General features: G+C 43.1%; 1 protein-coding gene across 3 annotated transcripts in view; it reads left to right on the top strand.

Moving 5' to 3' along the window:
- Positions 1-16,772, top strand: part of LOC117431195 (stimulator of interferon genes protein-like) — a 32,989-nt gene extending 16,217 nt beyond the window's left edge. For all 3 annotated transcript variants that reach the window (XM_058996014.1, XM_058996017.1, XM_058996015.1), the window contains 6 exons: positions 4,122-4,345; positions 5,856-6,015; positions 7,267-7,375; positions 9,781-10,019; positions 13,218-13,404; positions 15,153-16,772. In XM_058996014.1, coding sequence (XP_058851997.1) covers positions 4,122-4,345; positions 5,856-6,015; positions 7,267-7,375; positions 9,781-10,019; positions 13,218-13,404; positions 15,153-15,343 — 1,110 coding nt within the window. In that variant the 3' untranslated portion in view covers positions 15,344-16,772. The remainder of the gene's footprint in view (positions 1-4,121; positions 4,346-5,855; positions 6,016-7,266; positions 7,376-9,780; positions 10,020-13,217; positions 13,405-15,152) is intronic.
- Positions 16,773-17,838: the final 1,066 nt, after the last annotated feature.

The following is a 17,838-nucleotide window of genomic DNA, read 5'->3' as shown; positions in this document are numbered from 1 at the left end:
TTTTTCCAGTTTTTATTGAAATTTACGCAGTTTAATGTCTCAATGTACTCTGAAATTAAAGCATAGAACAAATAAACAATTGGAGATAAAAAAGAAATCATGGAATCGTTTTGTTTAACAAAATTGAATCTAAATTTTTGACTCATCAAAGTAGCCACCTTTTGCAGATATAACAGCCGAACACACTCGTGGCATTCTTTCAACAATGGAAATCAAATATTGTTCGGAAAGTTCTTCCCAACACTGTTGCAGAAGTTCCCACAAATGTGTTGCACTTGTAGGTTACTTTGCTTTCACCCTTCTGTCCAGTTCATCCCAAACCAGCTCGATGGGGTTTAAGTCTGGAGACTGTGCTGGCCATTCCATGATTTGAAGCCTACCATCTTGTTCTTTTCTTCTAAGGTAGTTCTGACATAGCCTGGAGGTATGTTTTGGGTCATTATCTTGCTGTAGGATGAACCCCTGACCAACTAGGCGTATACCAGAGGGTATTGCATGGCGCTGCAAAATGCTGTGGTAGCAGTTTTGGTTCAGGGTGCCACTCACTCTGTGCAAGTCGCCGACTCTGGATCCAGCAAAAGAGCCCCAGACCATCACGCTTCCTCCTCCATGTTTGACAGTTGGTGTCACACACCGAGGAACTATCTTTTCGCCTACTCGACGGCGTACAAAAACCCTGCATGATGAACCGAAGATTTCAAATTTTGATTCATCGGTCCATAAGACCTTCTTCCAGTCTTCAGTAGTCCACTGGCGGTGCTTCATGGCCCAGGCAAGCCTCTTTTTCTTATTTTGCCATCTTAGCAATGGCTTTCTCACTGCCACTCGACCTGTCAAACCTGCAGCTCGAAGTCTTCTCTTCACAGTTGAAACTGAGACTTGCTTACTTCGACCAGTGTTAAGCTGTGCTTGAAGCTGTTGTCCTGTGAGCCGCCTATCACACAAGCTGTTGACTCTCAGAAACTTGTCTTCTGATTCTGTTGTGGCTTTGGGTCTGCCAGACCTCTTCCTGTCAGAGTTTCCTCCAGTTTCCAAGTGCCTTTTGATGGTGAAGGAAACTGTACTCACTGACACCTTGGCTTTCTTTGCAATTTCTCTAAAGGAAAGACCTACACTTTTAAGGGTTATAATGGTCTGTCTGTCTTCCTTTGTTAATTGCCTTTTTCTCGCCATTATGAGAGCAATATACTACTTCCTGCAGTACAATACTGTCCAAATAATGCTTAAGAGGGTGTAGTAACACAGTCTGTTCCAACACTGCTTTTATACAGACAGAGGGTTTGTAAGTAATCAACAAAAGTTGGGACACCTGTAGGAATTGTTAGCATCAACTTTCAAGGCTTATTTTACTTCCATTGCTGCAGAACAGCTGTAAGTTGTTAACCCATTACTTGTTCCCTGAAAAAGGCCTTTTTGTACATTATTTTTCAGCTTTTGGTAACCTAAACTTTTTTTTTTAACCTCTGGCAGTTTACCGCTTACCTTTGTACCATTTCAGGTTATTCACTGGACTTGAACTGCTTAAATTTCAATAAAAATGGGGGTGTTCTAAAACTTTTGACCGGTAGTGTAGATATCATGACTTCCCTTCTAAAAGTCCCTGTGACAGGGTGACTGGGCGGTGACGTCAGGCAGAGGCAGGAAGGTAAATAATCTGACACCAAATACTGCAGATTTCCAAACAAAGAGACGCGGCTGGCTGACGTTTTTGTTAAGCAAAAACAAAAATAAATCAAAAGTTTAAACAAAAAGAAACAGTTAAACAAAAACAAGTCACGAACACAAAGTATAAATAAACTATACAGGTTAGGCTGGGCAGTTGCTGTCACTGTTCCTGTAATAGTATACTTCAATGTTTAAGTCTTGTTTTCTCTCGTTCCTCCTCTCCTTAAACACCCACACGAGTGCCGAGAGCTGCAGGCTTTTATATTCAGGTGACCATCTCCCGATTAGCAACAAAATTAATCACTTAATTAATTCGGGAGATGGCCACCTTCTGCACGAGTTTATTAATTATTCCTGGCAGAGGACGAGCACCAACCTCGCCTCTGCCAGAACACGTTTTTAAAAATAAACAAAACCGCACAGCGCTTCGCCGTCATATTTACATACAATAATAAATCATAAAACAAAACAAATACAAAACACACTGCACAGGGGCGGAGGGGGACTTCGTTCTAAAATAAAATAAACAAATCAATGTACAGGGCTACTCGCCCTGTTACAGTCCCCCATAGTAAAAGCTTAGAAGTGTAATAAAGCATAATAGAAGCATGATAAAGCACAGATAACCATTATATGGTCAGAGGTATGGTAAAGCATATTCAAAAGCATGGCAGGTAACGGTATGCTAAGTGCATAGTCTAACAATAGTAAGGCATGGGGAAACTGCACAATGATACTGGGAAACTTTTATTAGGGTTATAAAAAAACACACGAAAAACATACAATAGGTAATACGCAATGGCCTCATGACCAAAAAGGTGTGAGTGTCTGTGACAGGATAGCGCTGTGGGTCCAGGTGTTACCAGCAGGGAAGGAGACTCCCACACAGGGAAGCTGCAGTTTAAGCGCTAAAGAGCACTTTAATAAACAAAAATAACACAAACAAAAGGGCACAAGGGCCAAAATAAAAGGTTAACAAAACACAAAAATGTTGTCAGGCTGGGCATTCACCTTCAGTGAACACAGAAAGAAAAAACATACAACTACAACGCAGATTCAAAACCTCAACAACTCTCTCTCCGTAATGGATCCTGGACTCTCCTTTTATAGGAAGTGGCTGCTCCCAATCAGCACCAATTATTCTATTAAGGAGTAGCATTTTCACATATTTTTGGCAGGGACAGGAATTAACCTCATCCCTGCCAACCACCACCAAAACACAAACAAAAAAAAAATTATTTACACTCGCTCTGCCACAGTGCCAAATTATCCAAATGACCATGTCCTTGTTAGCTTTCATAAAGAGATGCGTTTATTTTTCAAATACAGTGTAGAAGAAATGCCCCTAGCCATAGATCCTTGCACACAGGTGATCAGGGGGGTGTGTAGAGCCTTGCACACAGGTGATCAGGGGGGGGGTGTAGAGCCTTGCACACAGGTGATCAGGGGGGTGTGTAGAGCCTTGCACACAGGTGATCAGGGGGGGTGTAGAGCCTTGCACACAGGTGACCAGGGGGGGGTGTAGAGCCTTGCACACAGGTGATCAGGGGTGTGTGTAGAGCCTTGCACACAGGTGATCAGGGGGGTGTGTAGAGCCTTGCACACAGTTGATCAGGGGGGTGTGTAGAGCCTTGCACACAGGTGATCAGGGGGGTGTGTAGAGCCTTACACACAGGTGATCAGGGGGGTGTGTAGAGCGTTGCACACAGGTGATCAGGGGGTGTGTAGAGCCTTGCACACAGGTGATCGGGGGTGTGTAGAGCCTTGCACACAGGTGATCAGGGGGGTGTGTAGAGCCTTGCACACAGGTGATCAGGGGGGTGTGTAGAGCCTTGCACACAGGTGATCAGGGGGGGGTGTAGAGCCTTGCACACAGGTGATCAGGGGGGTGTGTAGAGCCTTACACACAGGTGATCAGGGGGGTGTGTAGAGCCTTGCACACAGTTGATCAGGGGGGTGTGTAGAGCCTTGCACACAGGTGATCAGGGGGGTGTGTAGAGCCTTACACACAGGTGATCAGGGGGGTGTGTAGAGCGTTGCACACAGGTGATCAGGGGGGTGTGTAGAGCCTTGCACACAGGTGATCAGGTGGGGGTGTAGAGCCTTGCACACAGGTGATCAGGGGGGTGTGTAGAGCCTTGCACACAGGTGATCAGGGGGGTGTGTAGAGCCTTGCACACAGGTGATCAGGGGGGGGGGGGGTGTAGAGCCTTGCACACAGGTGATCGGGAGGGGTGTAGAGCCTTGCACACAGGTGATCGGGGGGGGTGTAGAGCCTTGCACACAGGTGATCAGGGGTGTGTAGAGCCTTGCACACAGGTGATCAGGGGGGTGTGTAGAGCCTTGCACACAGGTGATCGGGGGGGGTGTAGAGCCTTGCACACAGGTGACCAGGGGGGTGTGTAGTACAGCAGTGGCTGTTCCTCTTACTCATGAGTTTATCATTCCTCTTTCAGATGCAAGTCCACCCAGACAACCCAGAGATCCCTCAACCCCGCGGGCCGCTGGCAGGATACTGTGCGTTCGCCGTTGGGATTTTGCTTTCGTTTTTTGCTTGGATTGTTCGAACTGATGATCTTGTTCATTGTTTTGCAGTTTCTGGATTTATCTTTTCATTTAGTGGAATTTTAAAAGGTGTTTGTCACTTGTCAGAGGAAATAGTCTATCAGTTCAGACCAAGGTAAGTGTGCGTGCCTTTTATTAACATAGTGCTGATAAAAATGAACCACTGAAGGGTTAAAGTTCTGGGTTCTCATTGACACAGAGATTAATAGGCCTAAGGGGAATAATAATTATTGTTTCAGTCAGCTTTTGGGGATTTTACCCTAGTCCTAGTCTGTGGGTCTAGTTTAGTCCTTGTCCTTTTTGGGATTTTACCTAAACTAGTCGACTACAATGGTCAGAGGCTGTCGTCCAGTCTTGTCCTTGGATGTCGTTGTAATTAGGGATGTCACGGTATCAAATTTTGACGGTTTGGTAACCGTGAAAAAATATACCACGGTTATCGTCGTACACAGGATAATGTTAGATTTTTTTATTCCGTTTTTAAATGGCTATTTAAAGAAATACACTTAAGTCAAGTCATTTTTTAACAAGAAAAATAACTTTAATTTAAAGTTTTAAAACAAATACAACACACTGGTACTACAGTTCTATCAGGCACTACCTGACTGGAAGTAGTGTTCACTCCAGCTCACACAGGCTCAGCAAAATAATGCTGCTTTTTTATTCCAAATTACTGTGGAGAAACACCAAAATATTAACATTTTCTGGGCTCAGTCTGGAACGATAGGGGTGAGGATGTGACCACTGCAACTGAATACCCTCTTCATCTTTATCAGTTTGGACAGCATCCTATTAGTTAAGACGGGTTTTCAATCAGGGGTACTTCTAAGGGTCATAGGGGGTACGCAGGACGACTGAAATGCACAAATACAAATGAAAGTAAGAGAAAATAATGATCTTGAATTTTTTTAACGGTATTATACATTCTCTAAACCACGATGTATACTTATTTAGGCCTTGTTTAGCAGCTCAAAGTGAACGGCTAATGGAAAAAAACGGAATCTATTACGTCCACAAGGCGAGTGCTATTAGTGCTAGTGGTGCAAATACAATTTATCCGTGAACAACAGTGCGGGTTATCCTGGGTTTGTGCTGGCCTGCAGCGACAGCTCCGGATTGTGTTAGCTGTCTAACAAATAAGAAATACAACAGTTAGACGAAACAAACAAACAAAACACTCACGGTTATGTTTGCTTAGCGAGTGCAGCCATTTCTCCTCCAATCCAAGGTCTCCACATCGCTTCCCTGCTGGGACGATGACTTGGTGTACTGTAGCTCCACCCCCTTTCTAGATGGCCAACTTCCACCTAGCCCTGGGAATGAATTGTCTGGCTCCAGTCCAGGGCACTCTGTTCCCTTTACACAGCGCCCTCACAGGTCGAGAGGTAGATTTATCACCAAGAATCATTCTGTCTCTGTCACAGTCAGATATAAGGAATTTTTTTGTAAGATACAATTACTTTAATAATTGCCTACTCTTTGGACTACTAGAAATGTTCATAACAGTGTACACTATTGTGTTGTAATAGGTCCAAAGTGACAAATAAATGATATCACATATATAACAAAATAATATGGTTTCCTGTAAATAAAATGAATAACCCTACATTGTAACCCTTTTGCAGGTACAGAAACAGTTTAATGGAAGCTTTGAAGGCATGTTTCAATTGGATAAATGTCTGTGTTGCAGTCTGTCTGTGTTTTGTCTCCATCAAACCTGAAGATTGGAGTCGTATTCTCGCAGCATGCGCCTGTGTCATGCTATTCACAGGATCACAACTTTCGGTGAGTAATTTATCATCTATTGATTTGGGGACCCTTCTGCACTGATCAAGTCAGTCTGTCCGCCAGGACTCCCTGTCCCTGTCCTAGTACATAGTGGGTGTGTCAGAACCTTTATCATGCCATCCTGATGGCTCTATAACTGTTATTCCTAAAGGGATATGAGGCCAAAGCTCACGGCTCTATAACTGTTATTCATAAAAACTGCTCTGTAGCTGGAATATTGTCAGCTTCCCTCTGAGGAATGAAATGTAGGTCCTGAATATAATATTTCAATCATTTTCTCTGGTTATGTTGTATGTCAGTATATGCACATTATTTTCAGGTACTGACTGCTTTACCATGGTTAACCAGCATACCAAACGTCCCTGTCATTTACTGTGCTTGTACTTGTCTTTATTGCTGCTTTGCTTTGCATTTCCCATATTGATGAATTTGCCAACCTATCAAGGCCTCATTTCCCCTGTTACAGCCACATGAAATGGAGCGAGCCAGGGGGTTTTCATGAAGAAATAAGGGGGTTTTTATCCCATCCCTGCCAAGCCTCTACAAAACAATGACAGTGCAGTCTGTCACAGTGCTACAGAGGGACAGTGCAGTCTGGCACAGTGCTACAGAGGGACAGTGCAGTCTGTCACAGTGCAGTCTGTCACAGTGGGACAGTGCAGTCTGTCACAGTGTTACAGTGGGACAGTGCAGTCTGTCACAGTGCAGTCTGTCACAGTGCAGTCTGTCACAGTGCAGTCTGTCACAGTGTTACAGTGGGACAGTGCAGTCTGTCACAGTGCAGTCTGTCACAGTGTTACAGTGGGACAGTGCAGTCTGTCACAGTGCTACATTGCAGTGTGATTATGTGCTGCTGCTATTGCTATTCCCACTCCCCTTGGAAATGAATGACTTCTCATCCCTGCTCAACAAGACACTGCTATGTATTTCATTGATTTGTGTGTACACTCCTTAGTAGTGGATGCAGACCCCAGCTTTACACATGTGGGTGCCAGGGAGACTCCACACTTCCCCAGTCTGTGCTGCAGTGTCCAGGTAGAACATGGCTCAATTCCCCTAGTTTTATGGGTTTGTGTTGCACACTCATCGCTATCCTAACGTTGTTTCTTGCAATGAGTAAATACAGTGTCAGTGTCTGTGTGGGGAGCACACAGTATCCCAGCTTGTCAATGGCTTCTGATGAATAAATACAATACACACAGTATCCCAGCTTGTCAATGGCTTCTAATGCTGTTTCTTCATGTTTAGGGCCCCCTGGCAGTGGAAATCTCGGCAATCTGTGAGAACAGAAAGATGAATGTTGCTCATGGCTTGGCCTGGTCTTTTTACATAGGATATTTAAAACTGGTTCTGCCAAGTAAGTGTGTTTTATTTCCTTCGATCTACATTTCATTACCTTCCTGTTTAATATCTGTTATTTCAATCATTCCTTATTGTTCCTGTTTCATTCATTAATTATCATGCTTACACACTATAATTACCATGCTTACAAACTGTTAATTAGCATGATTACAAACTATTAATTACCATGCTTACACACTATAATTACCATGCTTACACACTGTAATTACCATACTTACACACTGTAATTACCATACTTACACACTGTAATTACCATTCTTACACACTATAATTACCATTCTTACACACTATAATTACCATGCTTACACACTGTAATTACCATGCTTACACACTATAATTACCATGCTTACACACTATTATTACCATGCTTACACACTATTAATTACCATGCTTACAAATTGTAAATACCATGCTTACAAACTATTAATTATCATGCTTACAAACTATTAATTACCATGCTTACACACTATTAATTATCCTGCTTACAAACTATTAATTACCAAGCTTACACACTATAATTGCCATGCTTACACACTATAATTACCATGCTTACAGACTATTAATTACCATGCTTACACACTATTAATTGCCATCTATTTATTATATCAACCTGGTCACGCTTTATTTTAAGGGCCATTTGCTGTGTTTATTAACTGTTAACAAACTGCTAATAAACATGTTAATGTACATTATTTATTTTCTGTTAACTGTTAGTTAATAATATATAATAGGCCAGCTAAAACTGCAAACATCAGAGCCCTATGGATGATCAATCAAACACCAGAGCCCTATGGATGATCAATACCCAGTCGATCATATGCTTTAAATCGGTTCAAATTGTTACTATAGTAATGTTTAGCAAATTAAATCGGGTTTTTATTAAACCTAGCCCTAACCCTAACCCTAACCCTTAGCTAAAAATTAACAATGTTTGTTAACAGTTAATAAACTAAACAAACAGCCCTTAAAATAAAGCATGGCCATCACCCTCCTCTGCAGCTGCCACTTGTGAGTTAGTAAATGGAAAGTTTGATACAAAATGACAGTTTTAGAGGGGAAGAAATGACATGAACACAGTGATTTAATGGAAAACCAGATATTGATTATTGAAAGGGAGCTGGAGTTCTTCTAATTCTTCCAGAACTCTCAGTAACATGTTTTTCAATGGTCTGTGTTCCTTATGTAATTCCTGTAAAGCAGGGATGCAAAGAAAAGTGCAGCATTAGTCCCTGGGTGGCTCACCTGGTAAGGTCTGGCCGCATGGTATGCAGGGTGAGTCATGCAGTCAGGGGAGCGCAGAGGTCCCCGATGGTCTCCCCTGGTAAAGGCATTGCTGTGTGGTGTGCAGGGTGAGTCGTACAGTCAGGGGAGCGCAGGGGTCCCCGATGGTCTCACCTGGTAAAGGCATTGCTGTGTGGTGTGCAGGGTGAGTCGTACAGTCGGGGGCGCAGGGGTCCCCGATGGTCTCCCCTGATAAAGGCATTGCTGTGTGGTGTGCAGGGTGAGTCATGCAGTCAGGGGGGTGCAGGGGTCCCCGATGGTCTCCCCTGGTAAAGGCATGGCCACGTGGTGTGCAGGGTGAGTCGTACAGTCAGGTGAGTGCAGGAGTCCCCGATGATCTCCCTTGATAAAGGCATTGCTGTGTGGTGTGCAGGGTGAGTCGTACAGTCAGGGGAGCGCAAGGGTCCCCAATGGTCTCCCCTGGTAAAGGCATTACTGTGTGGTGTGGTGGCGCCCAGTGAGCTCAAAAGCAGACACCTTCAGGGCTGGCCTTTGTCTTCCAGTGGTTGGTAGCTCACTGACATCTGCTCTCGAGTTCCTGGGTGTGAAACAGGAAGCTGGCTTGGTCGTGGGATTGGAGGACACCCCCTGAACCTCCAGTTCTCCTGAGCTGTGTGGGGAATTGCTGCGGTGAGGGGAAAAAATGATTGGACATTCCAAATTGGGAGGACATCTGGGGCAAAGTAATTGGGCACACTAAATGTATAATAATAATACTAAGAAGAAGAAGAAGAAGAAGAAGAAGAAGAAGAAGAAGAAGAAGAAGAAGAAGAAGAAGAAAAATTGAAGCATTTTATTAGTGGCTTATGAAAAATGTAATACAATTGTTATAATGTATTAATTTATGTTAGACCTACAAAATGAAAGTAATTCACACTAGGTAAGATGTTTTGTTAGCTCTGTGGACATTAAGACATGTTCCGTGCATAATACAGCTTTGCATAGACAAGCATCTTACTGTGCCTGTATTTTATGTTATAGACCAAGATTGAGGTTTTTCAGTTCAGACGTGTTTTAACACATTTTAAACTGGGAACCCTAATTCTGAAGTAGAAGAGCAGATAACACAGATAACTGTGTTCAAAGGGGTCCTTCTGATGAGTATTTATTATATTGCAGGACTGAAGGACTCCATCCAGACTTTCTGTGACAAAGGGAATTTTGTTCTAAAGTGTAAGGATACATGGAAGCTCCACATTCTAATGCCCCTGAGCTGCACAATCCCAGACAAGCTGGAAGAGGAAGATTCTAACATAGAATTCCTAGACAATCTTCCAGACATTGTGATTGACCGGGCTGGTGTTAGAAGAAGAGTTTACAAGCACAGCCTCTATGCGGTTTATGATGATGCTAAAAGGGTACGTATACAAACACAGCATATCCCAGTCCTGCTAAAGCATTTTCAGCATTGTCACTGGCCCGTCCTTCCTTGTGTTGAAGCCAGTGCTGCTATTTATTTGCCAGCGTGGAACATGCAAGGTAAAAATAGTCGACTAGTGGACACTAGAAAATATTAATAAATCATTGATGTCATTGTTTGTGGTGCTCTATTTGTACGTACAGTTTTGTAACACTGCTGTTTGTGCACTATATTTGAAAACTGCTTGGAACTATTTATTAATGTTCTGAAATATAATCTATATGTCAAAATAAGTGCACTTCCAGCCCTCTGAAACCTCACACTTCACAACTACTTTCCATTTCCATTCAGCTTTCACTGTGGTACACCTAGGTAGCGTTGTGTCATTTGGCACACAATTGTTTTATTCATGTGTATTTCACTTAAGTATTTGCTTGTGAAAAGAGGCAACATGTCCCTCCTCAGTGGTTCTGTGTTTTTAAATCTATCATATGTCTTGGTGTAGGAGAGAGTGCATAAAATACAATACAATGCAAATTGTTTTTATATAGGCCCTTCCCAGAGCACTGTACAAAGTGAAAAATGAAACAGGAAGGCTGCATACAATGTGCTGTCTGCTTTCATAAAGAGGGTTTCCTGTCCTTTCAGGCTCAAAACAAGAAGGCTGCATACAATGTGCTGTCTGGTTAGAAAATTCATTTTAAAACCATAGCAACAACACCTTGAACTGGAGAAAGTTTTACTAAATAACTAAAGGTTTTACACAACTTAGAAAAAAACATTTACTTCACTGGACATCTGAAACATGCCAATAAACTACAACTTTCACAAATCAGAAAGTAATGTGGTCACCATATATATCCTGATGGTGTTGATTTTAACCAGGGCCGCTCTGGAAACACACTCTGATGTATGCCTAACCCCAGTGTGTCTTGGTGTTCACAGCCTCATCGCTGTGTTCTGGAGCATGCCTAACCTCAGTGTGTCTTGGTGTTCACAGCCTCATCGCTGTGTGCTGGAGCATGCCTAACCCTAGTGTGTCTTGGTGTTCACAGCCTCATCGCTGTGTGCTGGAGCATGCCTAACCCCAGTGTGTCTTGGTGTTCACAGCCTCATCGCTGTGTTCTGGAGCATGCCTAACCCCTGTGTGTCTTGGTGTTCACAGCCTCATCACTGTGTGCTGGAGCATGCCTAACCCCAGTGTGTCTTGGTGTTCACAGCCTCATGGCTGTGTGCTGGAGCATGCCTAACCCCAGTGTGTCTTGGTGTTCACAGCCTCATTGCTGTGTGCTGGAGCATCACTAACCCCAGTTTGTCTTGGGGTTCACAGCCTCATCGCTGTGTGCTGGAGCATGCCTAACCCCAGTGTGTCTTGGTGTTCACAGTCTCATCACTGTGTGCTGGAGCATGCCTAACCCCAGTGTGTCTTGGTGTTCACAGCCTCATCACTGTGTGCTGGAGCATCACTAACCCCGGTGTGTCTTGGTGTTCACAGCCTCATCACTGTGTGCTGGAGCATGCCTAACCCCAGTGTGTCTTGGTGTTCACAGCCTCATGGCTGTGTGCTGGAGCATGCCTAACCCCAGTGTGTCTTGGTGTTCACAGCCTCATTGCTGTGTGCTGGAGCATCACTAACCCCAGTTTGTCTTGGGGTTCACAGCCTCATCGCTGTGTGCTGGAGCATGCCTAACCCCAGTGTGTCTTGGTGTTCACAGTCTCATCACTGTGTGCTGGAGCATGCCTAACCCCAGTGTGTCTTGGTGTTCACAGCCTCATCACTGTGTGCTGGAGCATCACTAACCCCGGTGTGTCTTGGTGTTCACAGCCTCATCACTGTGTGCTGGAGCATGCCTAACCCCAGTGTGTCTTGGTGTTCACAGCATCATCACTGTGTGCTGGAGCATCACTAACCCCAGTGTGTCTTGGTATTCACAGCCTCATCGCTGTGTTCTGGAGCATGCCTAACCCCAGTGTGTCTTGGTGTTCACAGGCTCATCACTGTGTGCTGGAGCATGCCTAACCCCTGTGTGTCTTGGTGTTCACAGCCTCATCACTGTGTGCTGGAGCATCACTAACCCCAGTGTGTCTTGGTGTTCACAGCATCATCACCGTGCTGAAGCATGCCTAACCCCAGTTTGTCTTGGTGTTCACAGCCTCATCACTGTGTGCTGGAGCATGCCTAACCCCAGTGTGTCTTGGTGTTCACAGCCTCATCGCTGTGTGCTGGAGCATGCCTAACCCCAGTGTGTCTTGGTGTTCACAGCCTCATCACTGTGTGCTGGAGCATGCCTAACCCCAGTGTGTCTTGGTGTTCACAGCCTCATCACTGTGTGCTGGAGCATCACTAACCCCGGTGTGTCTTGGTGTTCACAGCCTCATCACTGTGTGCTGGAGCATGCCTAACCCCAGTGTGTCTTGGTGTTCACAGCCTCATGGCTGTGTGCTGGAGCATGCCTAACCCCAGTGTGTCTTGGTGTTCACAGCCTCATTGCTGTGTGCTGGAGCATCACTAACCCCAGTTTGTCTTGGGGTTCACAGCCTCATCGCTGTGTGCTGGAGCATGCCTAACCCCAGTGTGTCTTGGTGTTCACAGTCTCATCACTGTGTGCTGGAGCATGCCTAACCCCAGTGTGTCTTGGTGTTCACAGCCTCATCACTGTGTGCTGGAGCATCACTAACCCCGGTGTGTCTTGGTGTTCACAGCCTCATCACTGTGTGCTGGAGCATGCCTAACCCCAGTGTGTCTTGGTGTTCACAGCATCATCACTGTGTGCTGGAGCATCACTAACCCCAGTGTGTCTTGGTATTCACAGCCTCATCGCTGTGTTCTGGAGCATGCCTAACCCCAGTGTGTCTTGGTGTTCACAGGCTCATCACTGTGTGCTGGAGCATGCCTAACCCCTGTGTGTCTTGGTGTTCACAGCCTCATCACTGTGTGCTGGAGCATCACTAACCCCAGTGTGTCTTGGTGTTCACAGCATCATCACCGTGCTGAAGCATGCCTAACCCCAGTTTGTCTTGGTGTTCACAGCCTCATCACTGTGTGCTGGAGCATGCCTAACCCCAGTGTGTCTTGGTGTTCACAGCCTCATCGCTGTGTGCTGGAGCATGCCTAACCCCAGTGTGTCTTGGTGTTCACAGCCTCATCACTGTGTGCTGGAGCATGCCTAACCCCAGTGTGTCTTGGTGTTCACAGCCTCATCACTGTGTGCTGGAGTGTGCCACGCCACTGCTGTCCTTGTATGAGATGTCTAAAGAGTCGTTGGCAGAATTCAGCACAGAGGACCGCCTGGAACAGGCCAAGCTGTTCTATAGGACTCTCAAAGACATTCTGGACAACTCACGAGACTGCAGGAACAGCTACCGCTTCATTATGTATGATGGTAGGTTACTTTACAATACAGGGTGACTGGGCTACTACTGAGATACCAGAACTACTGCGTGGCAGAGCTGAAGGAGTATACAAGCCAAATACACAGGAAATTACCAAATATACCAGGCAGCCTGTGTGAAATAGATAAGAGATATGCACAACACTCTGCAGCCTTTAGAAATGTAAAAAGACAAAGCTTCAATGAGAAGTCAGTGGGCCTGATTTTGAGGAAACGTAGTACAACACAAACGAAAGGGCAAAAAGTCAGAAGCAGCTAGCAAATCAGGAGCAACTGACATTCCCTTGAAGGGAACGGTAGCCTTAGCGATTTCATTTGCTGTGATTTTGATGAGAAAAAGCTGCTCTTTATTGTCATAGCACTATTTGTTAAAGTTTAACAAAAAGAGGTTCCCATCATTGCATGCAGGGTTTCCCTTGCTTCAATACATTGCTCTGCTGTTTTGGCTGCAGTTTGAACATTAAAGCGATACTGCAACACCCTGCTCTGTCAGTGTAACAGTTTTTCAGAACCTTGGAGAACTGGGCGGGGCCAAGACAAATTACCTCTGACATGTTACTGTACACCCTCCAGAGCAAAAAACTCAACTCATTGTCAGGTCATTTCAGCGTTACCTCTAGCAATTGCTGCTACGGGGTTGAAAACAACCAGAAATCAGCACATAAAAAATAAACATTGATTTTATGCCTGTGAGAACATGACTGAAATGACCTTACAAACGTTTTCATAAAGCTTTTTCAGATTCACGGCCCCAGGGGGAATAATGTATTTTCTCTTGTAGATAGTACATACACCCTACATACCTAGTAAATGCACCTACATACCTAGTGCATACACCCCACCTACCTAATACATACACCCTACATACGCCGCACCTGCCTAGTACATACATACACTCTACATACCTAGTAAATACACCCCACCTACCTAATACATACACCCTACATACACCACACCTACCTAGTACATACCCCCTGTAAACAGCCACACTCCTGGTACGACCTGCAGCAGCAAGAGGTGATGCGTGTAATACATGTATCAGCTGTTTGGTACTGTTTGTTGGGTTCTGTGCTTCATTGGGCCCTTTGCAAATGAGATATGGGCATAGTAATACAAGTCGGAATTGAATTGAATGGAATGGAATTGATTTGAATTGATTGGAATAGAAATGGAATGGAATGGCATTTAATTTAATTGATTTGAATTGAATTGATGGATTTGAATTGAATTGAAATGATTGAATTGATTTGAATTTAATTGATGGATTTGAATTGATTTGAATTGAATTGATGGATTTGAATTGATTTCAATGGAATTTAAATTATTGAATTGATTTGAATGGAATGGAATTGAATAGAATTGAAATGATTTAATGGAATTGAATTGATTTGAATGGAATTGAAATGATTGGAATGGAATGGAATTGAAATTATTGAAAATTATTGAATGGAATGGAATTGATTGAAATGGAATGGAATTGTTTGGAATGGAATGGAATTGAAATGATTGAATGGAATGGGATTGATTGGAATTTAATTAAATCGAATGGAATGGAATTTGAAATGATTGAATGGAATTGATTGGAATGGAATTGAATTGAATGGAATTGAAATGATTGGAGTGGAATGGAATTGAAATGATTGAATGAAATTGATTGGAATGGAATTGAATTGAGTGGAATGGAATTGAAATGATTGAATGGAATGGAATTTAAGTTAATTGAATTGCTTCTCCTGCAGACTCAGAGGCCGCGGAGGATCCTCACTTCCTTTCGAAGGTGATTCTGAAGCACCTTCAGCAGCAGGAGAAGGAGGAGTACTCCCTGAGCGAGGGGTCGGAGGTGCAGACTGACCAGCACGAGGCCATGTCTCGAGACCCCACGTTAATGATCAGCAACGACGCACCACGCTCACTGATGTCTCAACAGTAGACTCAGTAAACACTATGGATAACAAAAACACTGTAAACTGGTTTAATACAGCTTCCTAGAGCATCAGGTCTAACAAGTCACGTAGACCAACCTTTCAGCTTGTAATCTGCACCCTGACCTAAGAATGGATGTTTTTATGTAGCTTGGCTGAATGTAGAAGTGCCGCTCTTTTGAGTAACCACACTACCATGTCAGTTTGTTCAGCCTTAAAGATAGAATGTGTAGGTGGTGGTAGTTTATAGTATTTTTAATAATGAGAAAACATGTTTCTTATTTCTTATTTGTTTTGACTTCTTTTTAATAAATAAATAAAATCAGCTGTTTTCAAAATATGTAAAAAACAATTCCAGAAAATGTTTGTGATAACATTTATATCGCCTCAAAGAATTTAAGAACACAGCATGGAACCCTGGAAGAACGCTGACATGAGGGAAACGTGCTTCAAGTGTGTGCGGCATTGCACTGCCCCCTTCATGCTGTGATTCTCGAGATAGAATTCCATTAGCGCTGACCAGGGAGGAAAACGTGGGAGTTTTCCCTTTAAGAAAACGATAGCCCTTGTGATTGCCATTGCTGTGATTTTGAGGAACAAAAAGCTGTTCTTTATTTGCACCATTTGTTAATGAAGTATTTAGAAATATTTTCATTCAGTGAACAATTTAGGAATATGGCACTGCAGTGTTTCGTTCTATTCATTAATGTTGATTCGTTTTATACTTCTAGCCTTTGCAATACAGATTTATATGGGTGCTGTGATTTGGATCGTGGCTTTATTAACTTTAATGCTGCTGTGAAAAAGAATGATTTCTATGAAACGTTTTAACATACATAGGCCTGCACCTCATACTTGATCATTTGTGGAAGTAATTTAGTCCAACGTGTTTGATGTTTTGATAAGCCCTTGTTGTTGTGTAATATGAAATGACTGTGTCGTGGAAAAGTACAGGAGCGGTCCTAAAAATGACATTATAACCATTTAACCCTTACTAAAGGGAATTACATGAAATACCAGCTTAGTCAACAGGCTCAAACTGACTAATGCTTATTAGCACTTGAAGCATTAACAAACGTCTACAGTTAAATCACTTTATAATAATACATTTCCTGTTGTTTTGCACGTAACTCTTTCCTCAAAAGAAATCCCAGTTCTAATCCAGTGTGTGTCCAAATGTCACTGGGTGCATGGCCGTAACTAGCTATGAGGGCACCAAGGTCGTGTCCTCTATTGTTTTTTTGCATATTTATTTATTTATTTATGTATGTATGTATGTATGTATTTATTAGCAGATGCCCTTATCCAGGGCGACTTACAATTGTTACAAAATATCACAGTTACAGAATCACATTATCACATTACAGAATATCACATTACAGATAAGAGCAGTTGCAAAGTACAATAAAATCAGGAGCAAAAGATCAAGTTAAAATAAGAGCAAACAATAGAGAATACAGTAAATAATTACTTGTAAGAGTGGGTTCAACTAAGAGCAGTTAACTTATATAAAGAATATTTGCTTATACGAGTAAAGTGCAGTATGAGCATGTAGTAAGTACAATGAATGGATGAGAATGATTTCAATAAGAGCAATTGTGTAGAATGTAAAAATTCTGGTAAAGTACAAACGACTCCTTAATTCTCTCTGTTGGTTTGCCATGTATCTATTGATATCACAGTGACCAGCAGATACAATACTGTTGGGGTCCAGAGTGCAATACTGTATCTGTTGATATTACAGTGACCAGCAGATACAATACTGTTGGGGTCCACAGTGCAATACTGTATCTGTTGATATTACAGTGACCAGCAGATACAATACTGTTGGGGTCCACAGTGCAATACTGTATCTGTTGATATTACAGTGACCAGCAGATACAATACTGTTGGGGTCCACAGTGCAATACTGTATCTGTTGATATTACAGTGACCAGCAGATACAATACTGTTGGGGTCCACAGTGCAATACTGTATCTGTTGATATTACAGTGACCAGCAGATACAATACTGTTGGGGTCCACAGTGCAATACTGTATCTGTTGATATTACAGTGACCAGCTACAATGCTGTTGGGGTCCACAGTGCAATACTGTATCTGTTGATATTACAGTGACCAGCTACAATACTGTTGGGGTCCACAGTGCAATACTGTATCTGTTGATATTACAGTGACCAGCTACAATGCTGTTGGGATCCACAGTGCAATACTGTATCTGTTGATATTACAGTGACCAGCTACAATGCTGTTGGGGTCCACAGTGCAATACTGTATCTGTTGATATTACAGTGACCAGCAGATACAATACTGTTGGGGTCCACAGTGCAATACTGTATCTGTTGATATTACAGTGACCAGCAGATACAATACTGTTGGGGTCCACAGTGCAATACTGTATCTGTTGATATTACAGTGACCAGCAGATACAATACTGTTGGGGTCCACAGTGCAATACTGTATCTGTTGATATTACAGTGACCAGCAGATACAATACTGTTGGGG

Source organism: Acipenser ruthenus, chromosome 22 (genome assembly GCF_902713425.1).
Source record: "Acipenser ruthenus chromosome 22, fAciRut3.2 maternal haplotype, whole genome shotgun sequence".
NCBI classification, from domain to species: Eukaryota; Metazoa; Chordata; class Actinopteri; order Acipenseriformes; family Acipenseridae; genus Acipenser; species Acipenser ruthenus.
This window is presented reverse-complemented; position numbering and strand designations above follow the sequence as displayed.